Genomic DNA, 16,589 nt, shown 5'->3' on the forward strand with positions numbered 1-16,589 from the left:
AGAGAGCAGAGCAAAATGATCAGGTGAAAGTTTAGATCATGACAAAAATGTTTTTGGCTCACCAGTGACAGTGAATCGTGTGGAAGTCTTGCAGTCTCCAGCCACAAAGGCCACTTCTCCTGAATCGTCTGCGTGGCAGTCTTTGATTGTGAGTGTGTACTGTCGAAGCAGACAGGCAACAGATATACGAGAATCTGCCTTCAGTTTCTCGCCGTTGCGAGTCCAGAAGGCGTTAGGACAAGGATGCTCCAGCTCAACACAGAAGATGACAGTGTCACTGACAGGTACTACTGTCCTCCGAGGAAGCTTCTTGGTGATATTACCTGGAAAATGAGATCAAATTAACTTTATATAGTAATATTCTGTAGCAAACCAAATTGAATTTCCCACTTAGTAAACCAGAAACTTCAGCACAATCTATGTAACTCAATGGGAAATACTTTACTAAAACTGCCAAGTAGAAGTTGAATACCAAGGACTGTGAGCTCAGCCACAGTGCGGCTTCCCTCTTTCATCTCGCAGATATAAACACCATCATCATTAGTGGTGACGTTGTGTATGGTGAGACTCCGCAGTGTGCCTTCTTCTTCCATGCGATATTTGCTATTTTGCTCCAGTTGCGTTTCCTCCATGAACCAGTTGGCCTGCGTGGCGGTGTACGGCACCTCACACATGAGTTTGGCTGAAGACTTCTCTTGGACCTCCACATCCTGGAGCTTCCTCCTGAAAGGCACCTTGGGCTCTGACACAGAAAAGCATTGGTTTAACCTTCAGATTTAATATTATTATGAATTGTTTTACATGTGTTAGCCCATTAGCTGAACACTCCAGCACGTGCATGAATAGTTTTAGTTTAGTTGTCAAATGTTTGCATATTTTTAAAACGAAGGTTCAGTTCTTGTTTAGAAACTGTAAAAAAAAGTTACCAAACAGAATCATGCAATGAGTACAACTTGTACAAAATTTACCCAAAATCTACATTTTGTGTTTTTTGTTACATGTATTTATTATAACAAAGGTTTTTCATGATGAAAATACGTTAATCAAAGGTTTTGGTGTACATATAACAGGTTTCTACTATTTGTCAGCCATTTGCGCTTCAGGTAACATTCTCACATTTTAACGATAAAGATGCTCACATTCTCACTGCTGAGAATTTTATCTGAACTTTTTTTTCATACCAATGGCATTTTCTGCTGGAAAACATTGTTTTTCTGATTTTTGTTTTTAGATTGTGGAAAAGAAAATGGAGAGGAGTGTGAAGTAGTCAGCAATAAGTATGGTGTAGGTATTGTTGTTTGCTTTAAGCAAGAAGTACAAGATTCCTACTGTGATGTCAAAGCATCATATTCTATTTCTGCAAAATGAGTGTTCAAGTGGAAACCTATTGAATTCAGTGCAGTTTATTCATAAAGCACCAAATCACGACAAGTCATCAAGGCAGATCACAAAGTAAACATTCCAATACAGTTCAATTCATTAAGCCAATCAGTAAAAAGTTTCATAAATAAGGAACCCAAGAAACTTAAGTAAAGAAAAATGCATAAAGCTGCACAAAATTTGATGTATTTTATGTCTACTAAAACCCCTTATTTCCACTGCACGTGAAAGCATCACTAAACGGCCGTGAAACTTACTAACCGCCATTTTGGTGGATGAGTTCCTTTCCACCAGCAGCAAAGTGTAACATTTTGGATGCACCCCAGAAGCGAAGGGCACGCTACCATTGCATTTCAGGTCCAGTTTTTACGTGATACGCTTCGAAAACACGTCAAACTCAACAGTTTAGATCGTGCCAGACAGGAAGTCAAACACAAAAGCAGTGTTAAACATCTGGAAACTTTCAAAATAAAAGTCACATGCTGGTAAACATATGTAATTTCCTGTTAAAATCCCCACAGCCAATGTGAACAGAGCAGAAAAGAAACCACGGCCCGTTTTGATACATGCAGCCATCTTTTGCTTTTCTCAGTATTGTGTGTGCACTTCTGAAAACATTTGTGACATCACAGGATCAGCTGTGTGGAACGCTTTTGCTCCCGTCTCATGTTAGAATTGCTCCTGGTGGGGAATGAGCTTGAGCGTAAAAAGCCACTATTACGTTATGCAACCACTTTCACGGCCGGTGGAAAGAAGGGATTAGGTTCACACAGTGTGGCACCATGCTTTTGACTGGAAGCAATTCAGAAACAAATCCCGCAGATTTGGGTGCGTGCTTTTCCTTCAGAACATCCCATATAACACAGAGATAACAAATCAAGATCCTGGAGGTTTTCTATCTAGAATGTTTTAGTTGTTTCCCTGCTCCAACGCACCTGATTCAATGGCTTAATCACCTGTTCAGCAACACATGTAGCTCTGCAGATTCCTTATAATCATCTCTTGAGGATCAGGTGTGTTGGAGCAGAGAAAAAACTGAAACATGCTGGGTAGTGGACCTCCAAGACAAGGATTGGATATCCAATGAAAAACAATGGCTACAGTTCCATGGCATCCATGCAAGTGTTCATTAATGGTTATGGTAAATGGTGAATGGCCTGTATTTGATATAGCACCTTCTAGAGTCATGGAACCCCTCAAGGCGCTTTACAACACAATCAGTCATTCACCCATTCACACACACATTCACACACTGGTGGGGATGAGCTACAATGTAGCCACAGCTGCCCTGGGGCGCACTGACAGAGGCGAGGCTTCCAAGCACTGGCGCCACCAGTCCCTCCGACCACCACCAGCAGGCAAGGTGGGTTAAGTGTCTTGCCCAAGGACACAACGACAGCGACAGACTGAGTGGGGCTCAAACCTGCAACCTTCCGATTACGGGGCGAGCACTTAACTCCTGTGCCACCGTCGCCTCACACAATGCATTCACAAAAATAAAAAATATACTCAGTCTTCCTTCTTTACAGGTTCCAAATGAAAGTGTCATTCTTTTTCAACTGATTAGTTGAACAGTTTGGATTTAATGTGTTTAGGGACCACAGGTTAGAGCACCCAGTAAGAAGGTAAAACCTTTTCAAAATGTTTTTATAGTAGGCACTGTGAACAAACTTAGCATTAGCCATGATATTATTAATCATTTTTGTCAACAAACTTGAAATGTCATCATTTTTGTCCACATTAAACAAGTAAAAAGAAACTAAAACAACTAAACAAGCAACAAACATCAAGTTTCACCAGCAAATTTCATGCCCCAACTTCACTCCTCCTTGGACTGAAAGGAAGTAATAACCAACATGAATAAGTTGCTAAACTGTTTTAACGTGTGGGCCAGTTTCTTCACATGGGAAGTCATATTAGCAGTGTGGAAAGTGTTCCAACAAGAGAGTGTCCATCTTAGCAACTTGGAAACTAATCATCACAACCAAGAATAGATGCAACATAATCCCTCTCAAGATTCAAATGAGACTTAAACATGGTGATTACAGTTACACTTTGCTGTAGCTGGTAAGTGTTAGCATACCATATGTTTGATCAACATTTCTGCACAGGATAATGACCAAGGAGGAAACTCTGCCTGCTAACAGTGAAGCCAACATGGAAATGACAAAATCTGCAGTTCCCCTCTCAACCACTAGGGCTTGGTTCCAAAAAAGGAATAATTCTTATTGACTGCCATGTTAAAAATGCCAACTTCACAACATAAATTAAACTTTTTATAGCCTGATACAATCCTTTTGATTGACAAGTAGAAGATCAGCCATCAACGCTAGCAGCTTGCCCCCCTGCTTGCTCCAGGGAAGGCTTCGGCCTCTACCTCATGTTGAATGTGTTACAACCTAGTAAAAGAAGGGTTGCAGTAACTCAACTGCAGTTCTCTGGCTAAAAACACCCACCAACCTCCACTGGCTTTGGTTAGCTCTGTTAGCTTGTAGCTACATTGGCTCAGAGTTTGATGGGTGTCGGTCAAGACGCAGATGGAACTCTGGACGATGGTAAATTGTCTCTGGTTGAAACCTTGGTAAGGGAGGGGTATATCGTGTCTGAAAAATCTTCCCTCAGAAGGACACATTCTCTGTGAAGCATAGGCATGTTCTCACTTGACTGTGTTCCTCAACTCATATTGCATTAAGGAATTAAAATCATTTTGATTGCATTTGGGACTGTTTTCTTGTTGTTTTAATACATCTCTGAATAAAAATTTCCACAATAATTCCATGTTAACTGGAGCTTGTGAGGTCACTCGATGACCATGACATCATTGCAAATACCCCTAAGAGGACCAAATGTTTACCGATTTGCAGTTTGAACGATCTTTAGAATGTACCTAAATATTTCAGCACTGAAGCATTGTAAGTGATAAAACTATAAATTAAAATGTTCCAATAAAAACAAGAGTATAGTTCATAAATGTGTGGCTTTGGGACTGAAAATAAAAGGATTAGGAGTAATGACCTGCATTTGATATAGGGCCTTCTAGAGTCTTGAAACCCCCCAAGGCACTTTACAACACAATCAGTCATTCACCCATTCACACACACATTCACACGCTGGTGGGGATGAGCTAGGATGTAGCTACAGCTGCCCTGGGGCGCACTGACAGAGGCGAGGCTTCCAAGCACTGGCGCCACCGGTCCCTCCGACCACCACCAGCAGGCAAGGGGGGTAAGGTGTCTTGCCCAAGGACACAATGACTGTGACAAACTAAGCGGGGTTCAAACCTGCAACCATCCGATTATGGGGCAAACACTTTACTCCTGTTCTACTATCACCTCTAGGGGTAAGGATTATATAGGGTTAGGGTCAGGGTTGCAGAATGTGCAAATAAAATTTGTCTTCATACATCCATCCATCCATTTGCTGAACCCGCTTGTCCACGTAGGGTCGCGGGGGGGCTGGTGCCTATCTCCAGCAGTCAATGGGCAATCAGGCAGGGTACACCCTGCACAGAGAGCCAGTCCATCGCAGGGCAACACAGAGACACACAGGACAAACAATCATCCACACACACACGCACACCTAAGGACAATTTAGACAGACCAATTAACCTAACAGTCATGTTTTTGGACTGTGGGAGGAAGCCGGAGAGAACCCACACATGCACAGGGAGAACATGCAAACTCCATGCAGAAAGATCCCAGGCCGGGAAGCGAACCCGGGACCTTCTTGCTGCAAGGCAACAGCTCTAACCACTGCGCCATTGCGCAGCCTTTGTCTTCATACATTCAGTTTCAAATTATGCCCTCATAATTTGAGTAAACTAGAAGCTTACCTTTGACTGTAACCAGCACAGCGCTGTAGGTCTGCCCAGCCATATTGGTTGCATTACAAGTGTAAAAGCCATTATCACTCTGCTTGCAATACAGGATCTTGAGGATGAAATTTTCAGCTTGGTCTTCATAAATGACATGCCTGCGGCCCTCGCCGATGTTTGATCCGTCCTTCCTCCAGATAATATGTGGTTTTGGATGACCTGTCACAAAGCAACTGAGTTTGGCGTGTTTGCCCTCGGTCACTGTGCAGGTACGGGTAAAAACACCTTTGGGAAGATTAACCAGTGCAGATGCCCTCAGCTCATGTTCCAGACTCAGTGCATTGCTCTTGTTGGCTGTGGAGAAGGAACTGCTTTCCTCAGTGCGATAGATGGAAATATCCTTCTTCATTTCCTCTTTGCGTTTTTGCATGTGAGAAAGGAGGGAGGTGCTCTTGTCTGCAGCCATGTTGCGAGCATCCTGAGCATCTACAACCAGAGCCGCTGCAGTATGGGAACGGCCTACGGAGTTCTGGGCCCTGCAGGTGTAGGTGCCGCTGTCCAGGTTGCGAACACTTTGGACCTTTAAGGTGCTGCTGTCATGGTCAGAAACGATCTTGATACGGTTTGTCTCCCCCAGGTAGCGCCCATCCTTCTCCCACTCAAAGCTGGCTCCAGGGTGAGCTGCAACTTGGCAGTGGAAAACAACATCACCACCCAAACCTACACGTGTAGAAGTAGGTTTCACCATGAAAACAGGGGCTCTCGGACATAACTCTGCTGGCAGGGCCACTTTTAGGGTCACGGCTGCGTACGCTTCCCCCACGTTGTTTTTGGCCCGACACATGTACTGTCCGCTGTCCTCCAACGTTAAGTCGTAGATGGTCAGGCGGTACACATCCCCATCCTCCACAGTTTTGAAGCGGCCTCCAGATTTCAGCTTGAGTTTATCTTTTTCCCAGGTAATCATTGGGATGGGGTTCCCTACAACAGTGCAGCTGAGATTGGCATCCTTCCCTACTGACACTGAAAATGCTTTGGGGCGGGTGAGGAACCTGGGAGCTCCTCCAAACAGGTTCTGATCCATGTTTTGCCCCTGCGATGAAAAAAAAGAGCAAAGTTATGTTAGAAAGGGACCTTGGAGGAAGTTATAACGGTGACGGGAAGAAAAGTTTCACGTTTAGACCTCAAAATCATCAAGTTAGCAGGAAGGTATGTTAGCCAATGTATTTGTGGGTTCGGACATGTACCACACGTCAGACCACAGGAACCCTCCAAATGAAAAGCAGATATAGAATATTTAATTATCAGTAAGTACAGAAAAACGTGAAAATGGTGACGTTTACATTGGGATTTCAGTATATTAAATTACAGGGTCCTGTTAATTAATTTAAATAAGAAAAAATGTTTAATTTGCTTTTTTCTTTGGGGAGAAAATTAAAGGGTTAACCTGGTAGAAGCGAAGATTTAAAACCACTTGAATGGTATTTTATAAAAACAAATATTGGAGGCCAAGGTTGTTGCATAAACAAACATGTCAATGTTTTCATGTGTTTTATCTGCTAAATATTTTAGACAGGTTTAGCATGTTTGTCTGCTTTCGATGTTTAGGTATTTAAAACTGCATAAAATATTCAGTCTTTTCCTCATGTTTGATTTATCTCTGCATGTTAAAATTATCCCTTCAATAAATCAAATGCAGTTAAATGTAATGTTTTACAGTGTGCCGTGTGTACTGTACTCTACAAATATGTCGTTCCATTCAAATAGACATAAATCCAGATCTCAGTTTGGAATATTTATAGCCGTAAGTAAGATTGCTCTTCTACCACTGCTGATAGTCATCAGGTCAATTATAAAATCAGTGTGTTTATTAAGAGCATGAGTTAATAATGCAATAATAAACAAATTCCTCCACAAGGTCACATAAAGAATATGTTTGCCTTTGAAAGACTGACATTCGCCAGCTTTGTCACCCCTGTTGCTCGCCCTCCCTGTCCCAAAAATAACCTCAGCTGTTAGAGCCCGTCTCTGTCCATTGCCATTTGTAGTCACAGATAAAGCTCCCTCTTCTGAAATGTACTTTACTTTCAACTCTATGTTCTGAAAACTTTAAATGTAGTATACTGGTGTTGTACTATTATTGTGTTTTGATAAAACCTAAAAAAAGTTTGTATTTGCAACAACATGGCATAAACCTAGCAGTCAAATGTCACAAAGTACAGCAGTAATAACAATAAAAGTGTAATTCTACACATCTCCACATGTCACAGTAAAGTTTTTTGTTCACCTTGAGTCTTCAGCCTCTCAGGTAAAATAGCCGACAAATCAATATATTTCCAGCTGATACACCAAAAAAGTAAATAAAAGTCCACTTTATGCTCAAAAATTCATGAAGTGATAGTAAATCCAGAATGATGGAACTCCCCCGGTCTCCTCTGGTGGTGGGCGGTCGACAAGAGTTCTTTTTTCCTTTTCTTCTCTGGTGGTTTGCGATGCCAAACAGCTCTCATGCTGCTTTGGTGCAGCCTCCTTTTTCCAAAATAGACGCGTCAATAGCTGTGGAGACAGGAGCCTGTTGAACTCTCCGGGGAGAGCAGATAGGTCTCTGCCGCAGCACCACACAAGTCAACAAATCACACCTTCAGGGTTCAGCACCACCAAGATCTAACATGTTTTAGATCTTTAGACTGGTGGAGTACAGCCTTATTAAATATTTGTCAATTATCAAATAAGAATTTCTAAACTTTTAACTCTCCAGGAGAAAACACACACACACACACACACACACACACACACACACACACACACACACACACACACACACACACACACACACACACACACACACACACACACACACACACACACACACACACACACACACACACACACACACACACACACACACACACACACACACACACACACACACACACACACACACACACACACACACACACACACACACACACACACACACACACACACACACACACACACACACACACACACACACACACACACACACCTGATACAGCTGTTATGACAAAATTAAGCCTCTAAAACCAGCATGAAATAATATTCAGATTTTATTTAGTTGAGCTGTTTAAGTAGAATTATCAATAATAACACACAATGTGATTTTTCATATTTAGAATATCCACCAGAGGGCAGAAAACATTTGACAGATTTGTCAGATATGAAATACTAATATGGATTTATTTGATTTTTAGTGTCCAACAAATAAGAGACTGAAGTATATAAATGTTTTCTACAGGTGTACCTGGACTAGAGGTCCTCCAAGGGTCCTATCTAGTTTTAGAGATTTCTCTAGGCTTAATTTAATCTGAGAGTTATTTGCAAGCTTCCATTGAGCTTAATGACCTGCTGAACATGGATTTCAATTATTTATAATTCTATGTCGATGATTTCAACCCACATTCTCACTCCCAGCGCGTCAAAAACAAAGTCAGCCACCCTCCGCCTCAGACCCCTGACACCAAAAGTGCCCTTTTTCGTCACTTAAAAGGGGTTTTTCCCTTTTCTGACTGCAGATCCCAATGCAGCGTAAAACTGACGCAATGGGATGTCCGCAGCCAGGGCACCAAACAAGCTCATTGTACCTCACCCTAACCTTATCCTCTTATTTAACCTTCCCCTCACCCCTATCCTAACCTATCTTATCTTGCTAGCGAACACGTTAGTGACGTGTCGATCGCTCTAAATGCCGGCTCTATGAAGTGAACGGCGGGAGCCGCCTCGTCATTGGTCGAGTTTGTGCCAACGTGAGAGGGAGGTTTCAACTACCACGGTGGACATTAAAAGTAGAGGGTATTTTTAACCTCCCCCTCGCCAGATGGTATGTTCTAACATTCCCCTTGGGCGGCAAATACGAAAATTCACAGTCAGAATGCATGGGAAACAAACGCTTGATCACAGTGAGAGTAACGTTTTAGGTGGCAAGAGGGTGAAGGTTAGGATGAGGGTGAGGGGAAGGTTATAAATAGTAAAAAGTTAAGGTTCAGGTGCGGATATATGAGATGGTTCGGTGCCGCATCAGCGAACATCCCATCGCGTCAGTTTTACGCTGCATTGGAATCTGCAGTCAGAAAAGGGAAAATCCATTTTCACACATAAGTGACGAAAAAGGGCACGTTCTGCGTCAGGGGTCTGACGCGGAGGGTGGCTGACCAAGCGTTTGTTTTTGACCTGCTGGGAGTGACAATGTGTTGCTGAACCAGTGAACTCTAAGAAATGGTAAACGGCCTGTATTTATATAGCGCCTTCTCAGGGTTCTACAGACCCCCAAAGCGCATCACAACACACTCATTGACCATTTCACACGCTGAGAGGCAAGGCCTGCCGAACACTGGCACCACAAGTCCCTCCGACCACCACCAGCAGGCAAGGCGGGTTAAGTGTCTTGCCCAAGGACACAACAGCAGCAGCCTCTGGTCCAAGCTGGGATCGAACAGAAAGAAAAGAAAACAAGGTCACATAAACCCAACGGGAAATTTTCTCTCAAACAGATTTCATTTTAATCCAATCAATTTATTGTCAATTCCACAATGTCCACTGAAAATCCTACTTTTTCCCACAACCCTCCACCAAGATGCCATAAATGCCAGAGGAAACAAATGTGCAAATCACAATAAATTATTTTTTCCTCTCAGGCTTAAGTCTGTTTAAGTCTGTGTAGCACAAAAGGAACAACCCCAGCTGCAGAGGCACACTACAGGGTTACATGAATGTAATCATTTTACCTGTTCAACAGTCTGATGGCTGATTTTAGTCTGCTCTAATTCTCTTGTACCTCCATCCTGAGGGCAGAAGTGAGTACAGATCATGCTTTTTATTTTAATGAGTTTATTGTTTTTCTCAGTCATGCCTTTTTTTGTTTAAATACTTTGAGTTTAAATTCATTAATTTGTCATTATCACTATTAATCTGGAACTCTCTCCCCCTGAGCCTCAGATCGATGGACTCGGTGGTGTCCTTCATAAAAGCGGCTGAAAACTCACCTGTTCACACTGATTTTTGTGTGACCTTCAGTTGGTTCTTCTTCACTTCCTTCTCTTCATTCAGCTCTTTCTACCAATTTCTGCCTTACCTGGGATCCACTTTTTACCTTTTCTTATTCATTTTCTTTTTCCCTTTCTTCTTTATTTCCCTAAGACTTGATCAGCTTATCGCGCACCTGTCTCCACTCCATTCATTAGCCCAGCTGCTATCACTAACCACTACTTTGCATAACTAGCCTTTGGTTTTTACCAAACCGTTGCCAGATGGTTTACTTTTATTGTGGTTTTCTCATCAGTCAGGTTTTTGTTTTTGTTTTCAGTTAAGGTTTCTGTTTATTCTGCTACCTTTCTACAAACGTGATATTTTGCCCTATAGTTTCACATTAGAAGGTTAAATGTGAATCTAATTTACACCTTGAGCGTCGTGACAGTCTCGCATCTGAAATGCTGTGATGAAATTACAGCGTTGTCAGGGTTTTAAATCTAAATCCCTGCTCTTTGCATTTTAATCCAGGCTTATTGTGACACATAAACCCATTTTATAAGTGCTTATGAGACCCGTTCTGTTCATCAGTCTGTGGATAAACAAGCTTTCTAGTTGCTCTAACTTTCATTTTCACATCCAGTCTATTCGTTTTACCTTCCCTTCTGAGTTCAACTGCCTTTTCAAGCATTTTAATAAGCGGTTATATAAACTTATATAATGAAAGACGAGCTGTGTCATCCTGATTGTTCTACAACCACCGCTGTGACAGCTGCACTCAGCATGTCAAACCCATAATTAAATTATGACTTCATGCTGAGCAAAGTCCTAAAATCCAGGGTTACTATAAAAGTGGAAACACTTCATAAAACATAACAGCTGACCTAACGTTGTAGAATATTAATCCCTACTCTGCCTCCCTGGTAGAGATTAATGGATCTTTATTAGATTCCCCCTGCTCTTCACCATCTATATTAATGTGACCTACCAAAAGTCTGTTCTGGAGCTGGTTTCCAGAGGTGTGCAGATGATGACATTATGCACGTGAGTGGTAGCCTGGCAAGCCAGACTAAATAAATGTATTATTTAGTCTGGCCACGCTCCATTGACGGCTCTCGGTTGTGGGGCGGGTTCTACCGTTGTCTTTCAAATGATCTCCGCATGCTACTGGACAATGAATGTGACATACTCTTGTTTCACTCTGTTGCATCATCCCACCCACCAGGCATATAGAGTGCCCTGATTGGCCCACAAAGCGGATAACGCTCTGTGATTTGTTCACTAAGCAGATAGAGCACTAGGATTGGCCCACCATTATGGACCAATCACAGCTCTTTATGTGTTTGAAACCCCTCTAGAGAGCTGTGATTGGCTAGCCAGAGTCCTGGTAGGAGCTGCTGAGGTTCCAATGGAGCATGCCTAGACCAAACTTTGCAAAGCAAGAATTTGGTCTAGTTCACTAGGCTACGTGAGTGGCAGAAACAATGAAACCATGACCTGATCCCAATACTCGCACTTCCACCCTTGCGCCCTTTAATTGCGCGATCCCGACCAGAGGTGCGAGTGCTTAGGGTGTCTGAATTCTCAAATGCGCAAGTTGATCACGCCCCTTTTGCACTTCACTCAAGTTCGCAGCGATGCGGACTTTGGTGAAGGGTATTACCCACAATCCATTGCTGCAGGAGAAAAGGCTCAAATACAAAATATGTATTTTTATTGAAAGTTGTTAATTTTAGGACGATTAGTTGATGCTCTGAAACTTTTAGACAAAGCAGCAATGAATGTGATTTTCTTTTCAAATAATTGTTTGGTTGTTTGTTAGTAAAGGTTTTTTTTTAAAGTATCACAGACCAGAATCCAGGCATGTGTTGCGGTTGATGACGCAATGCTCCCTGTCTCAATTGGGCAATTATTTGCACACGTGTGTACTACGCACTCTAAGCCTTACAGCGCACTTTCTCCATGTGCACTTTGCTGAAGACCGCAGGGCGCAGTGCGAGTATTGAGATCGGGCCCATGACTGCACAGCTGCACCACTTAGATGCAGTGTCATCATATTAAAACTCACAATTTATTCTAAATGTCAGTAAATGGGTGCCCAACTTTTTTTGCTTCACAATCACTTTCTATGAGAGAACTGCATCTGAAACTTCATGGTCAAGCCATAATTCAAGCTGAAGAAATGAAATACTTTGTTCTGATTCTTGACTCCACTTATCATTTGATAGTCACATAATAAAATCCACAAGATCAGCTAAACTAAATATGTATAACTTCAGAGTAATGAGGCACTGTTTATGGGCAGTTTTGGCTTGCTTTTGGCACTCCCATTAGAATCAAAAGCAAAACGTATCTCCTCGCTGTGCGTTCGTCTTTTTAACACCTTAGGCCTAGTCCACACGTAGCCGGGTTTTTTTTAAAACGAATATCCGCCCCTCCAAAAACTTGCATCCACACCACCTCGTTCTAAAAAAAAAAAAAAACTCTGTCCACACGTACCCGGATTAGTTAAGGACATGCCAGACCTGTAGGCAGCAGTACTTCCCCCGTTCTTAACCTCGTCCTTCGTCTGTGGTCTTCCGCAAGGAGCAGTAATTTCGCTTGCAAAAACAAACAAGCAAAGCGCTTTGACAATTGATAAAGCGAGCGCAGCTCTGAGGGCTTCCATGCTGTCGGCTAGTGTAAACACAGGTCGCACACGTGATGTCAGCATTTTTTTGTCGCGGAAAGTGACGTTGCGGACCTTAAAACTCCAGTTTTGTCTGTCCACACGCAGACACCCAAAACGGAGAAAACGCAGATCTTCACTTTGGCCGGAGTTTTTAAAATGATCAGTTTTCGTGTGAAAAAAACTCCGTTTTCGTGTGGATGACAGGCCAAAACGTAGAAAAATATCTATGTTTTGGCAGATCCCTGGCTATGTGTGGACAGGGCCTTCATCTAGCAGCTGAAATGTCTCCCCAACCTTTGTTAGCATCTACAGGAGTGACTCATCGTTCCTGTTCGTGATCTAAAACATGCAGGAGACGTGCTTGAAGCAGACTGTAGCGCCAGATACATTCAACAGACCGGACAGACACTCTGAAGTTGAAAGTGTATGTATTATGGCCACAGAGGGCGGTAGGGGCTGATGAATGGCTGAAGTGTTTACTCCTCCTCAGAAGAAATGTGGAATGCTGCTGTCGCCATGGCAACTCTGTCTCCCTATCCCAGTCTGGGCAGGACTGAGACCGGTGAAGGTTGTGGAACCGTTTCCAGGAGTCACTGTGCTTTCTAACCCAATTTCCTCCCTCCCCTGCCCAAAAGGAGGTGATGAGCGCTGCTCATTGCGACTGCATGCACTGATGCGAGGAGAGTTCCCAACCCTACCTCCCCACCTAGTGGACACTTATGTTGTGTGATGTCTGAAGTCTGTTGCATTTCTGTCTGAGGTGCTTTTTGCACAGCAAAGCTGCCCTCACTGTGGAGGGTAACTGAAGTGCCTTTTTTTTCCTCCACCTGACCCAATCCTTATATAAACCCTCTGATTACTATTAAGGTAGCGCAACTCGGGTTGCGAATGACCACAGTCACCAATTCTTGTCATGTGTCTATGTCTATGTATGTATGTCTGATCTCAAAATTGTGATTAATAAAGTATATTTGAATTGAATTTTAGCACATACTAGCTCAAGAAAATGGTTTAAAAATATGAAAAAGTTGCATAGTATCCCTTTAATGATGCAAATGTGTTTATTTTATAAATCGTCTCTTTTAGAAAACTCGTCTAGGAACAGCCTAGACTATAAATGGCTATAAATGTTAGTGTGTCACAGGTTAATTGTACAATCTAATAAATACAAAACAATGTAGAAAAAGTTTAAATGGAGATTTTTTTATGGGGGGATTTATAAGAAACACACAGCTAGTTTGATTTTCTACCTTTAGTTCCCAGTCTTTGCCCGCTGTGGTCTCCCAGTGGGCTTTCCCCCAGATCTGATGAGTGACAGCAGCAGGTCGCCTGGACCCTGATTTAAACCCCTGGAAACTCTAGCAGACGGTGTTGTCTCTGCTTCCTCCTGTGCTGGCTACTGTGTTTGGTTTCCATCTCCCTGAAAGTTCCCTGAGAAAAAGTTATTGCAACAATCTGTTCACACCTCTGCCTGAGTGACAATCATAAGAACTCTGCAGGAGAAAATGCTTTGTGAAAAACGTTCTATATTTTTTGCACGATGACACAATTTTCAACATGTGTGCGACGCAAACTACGTGGTGTGAACAGGAGCTCTTTCCACCTGACCCCTGATATTTTACGGGTATGGTCAGGGTTATATCGGTGCAAACACAAGAGTGTTTAGAGGCCTGTAAACACGATGCAAATAATCCAAAAACCAATGGCAAAGAACGAGCAGCAGGAGGCGCATTGGTCCTAATTTTGACTAAGCAGGTGCAATCATGTCATCCCAAAAAATCAAGAGATGAGGCAAAAATAGCGAACTGATTATTTTATTTACAATGTATAATTTACAACACTGTACAGGAAGACAAGGATACGAATTATAATAAATATACTACAAACAGATGCATAAAGCTTACAAAACAAGCTTTTGAAAACGTGTGAAATGTTAGAATGAGGAGAGCTAACCTTTGGATCGATGACATAATGCTGATTCTCACAGCGGTGTAGGAAGTGAAGATCAGCATCAGGGTTCTCTTATTAGATGCAACGCCGTCTTCAAACGTTTTGTTTGCATTTATTACAAAGTCAGTTTGACAAAAGTATTATTGACAAAGAAGTGAAGTTGGTAAATCGTCCATATTAGTGAGGCTATTTTGGAAATCTATATAAAATTATTTTATATTTTGTGCAACAGAAGACAAAACTAGTTTCAGAATAGATTTTCAAGATATCACCTGCCAATCATATTCAAGTTTCAAATGAAAAAACATTAAATTAAACATAATTAGGCTAAAATTGAAGTGATGCACACACGCTCTCTCTCACACGCATGCACTTAAAGTTCAAGATGCAAAAAAAAATTTAAAAATAAAGTATATATATTTAGGATATGTGTGGTCTGAAGGGCAGCACGGACACACTCATGGCTGCACAGGAACAGGCCCTGAACACTAGAGCAACAGAGGCCAAGACCCAAGGTGTAGGCTAGGCAAAGAGGCCCCTGAGACAATCCACCACATAACTGCAGGGTGTATGCTGGCAGGGAAAGCATACATGGAACGCTCCAACTAAGTAGATGGCATCGTATACAGAAACAGAATATAGACTGGAAGCCCCAAGGTCACCCCCTAAGGTGGTACAGAACGAGAGAGCCAAGCTCCTTTGGGGCTTCCAGATCCAGACCAACAAAATGTTGATGGAGAACCAAGCGGACATTGTGGACACATTTGTTTTAAGCAAATGCTTTTTCTTCCTGTTATTTGTTTCGGGTTTCTTCTAAGAGCAGAGCAGTTGCAGAAAAACAAAACAGAAAATGAGAAGTATTTTATTTTATTTTCAAATGAACATTTTATCATCAGTCACAAGTCAAATGATTAACACTCAAAATAAGATGTATTAGTCTCTATTCACACACAGAAAAACAAACATAAGAAAATGAGCTGAAAACAAGTTCTTTTGGCATGTTTTCTCTGTCAGCTAACTCCTAATTTACAAATCAAAACCACACCGAGAGAAATAAACTACACATTTTAAAAACATAACAATATTCATCCAATCCGGATGAAAACGTAGCACCTTGTTCAGTTGTGACTTTTAGACTGGGGTGTAGTGGATAAAAACCAGTAGTATGATAGTTTGTGATGAAATGAAGCCCTCGCTTCTTCGGGTTATTTAGAAAAGAGCAATCCCAGAACAGAAGCAGATTGCTGCCTGAAACAAAACGTCTCACAAGTGACTTAAACACCCGAACCACTGCCTACTGTATGTGCAGCCAAATCTCTAAAGGTAGATTTAATGGTTTCATATAGAGATCACTTCTAAAAGAGCTATTGATAATCCTTGATCCCAAGGCACTGCAGCTGATCAAATGGCCAACAATAATATCTTTTAAAGAGGGACATGAAAAGTGAATAAGCATGCTTGAATACAAAAGTGGTGTAATCACACAGGTGTGTGTGTGTGACACAGACACACATCCTCACACTCGTAAGTGACCTGCGTTTTTATATTTTTGTGTTCTGTTGATATGATGGAAGATTATTTACAAATATTTGCATAAAAATGCTGATTTTGGGGAATAAAATTAACACCATCTGAGCAGGTTATTGTTACTTTTTCCTTCAAAGCATAAAGATAAAACCTTATCTACTGCGAGGCAGGGATATTATCAAATAATTTGTTCAAATCAAACCAACTTTCAAAAATAAATACATAAACTACTTTTATCTGTTA

General features: G+C 41.9%; 1 protein-coding gene and 1 long non-coding RNA gene across 10 annotated transcripts in view; both read right to left on the reverse strand.

Annotated features, from left to right (window-relative positions):
• Positions 1–7,714, reverse strand: part of obscnb (obscurin, cytoskeletal calmodulin and titin-interacting RhoGEF b) — a 65,842-nt gene extending 58,128 nt beyond the window's left edge. For all 9 annotated transcript variants that reach the window (XM_054741191.2, XM_070541655.1, XM_070541653.1 and 6 more), the window contains exons 1-4: positions 7,482–7,714; positions 5,213–6,287; positions 473–742; positions 63–323 (exon numbers count right to left, since the gene is read on the reverse strand). In XM_054741191.2, the coding sequence (XP_054597166.2) occupies positions 63–323; positions 473–742; positions 5,213–6,278 (1,597 nt within the window). In that variant the 5' untranslated portion in view covers positions 6,279–6,287; positions 7,482–7,714. The remainder of the gene's footprint in view (positions 1–62; positions 324–472; positions 743–5,212; positions 6,288–7,481) is intronic.
• A 1,760-nt stretch (positions 7,715–9,474) lies between these two features.
• LOC129163460 (uncharacterized) lies at positions 9,475–10,329 on the reverse strand. Its single transcript, XR_008563363.2, has 3 exons — positions 10,216–10,329; positions 9,958–10,014; positions 9,475–9,655 (listed from the first exon to the last, which is right to left on the reverse strand). It is a non-coding gene; the product is annotated as an uncharacterized lncRNA (long non-coding RNA).
• Between the last annotated feature and the right edge of the window lie 6,260 nt (positions 10,330–16,589).

This window comes from Nothobranchius furzeri, chromosome 11 (assembly GCF_043380555.1).
Source record: "Nothobranchius furzeri strain GRZ-AD chromosome 11, NfurGRZ-RIMD1, whole genome shotgun sequence".
In the NCBI taxonomy this organism is placed as follows: Eukaryota; Metazoa; Chordata; class Actinopteri; order Cyprinodontiformes; family Nothobranchiidae; genus Nothobranchius; species Nothobranchius furzeri.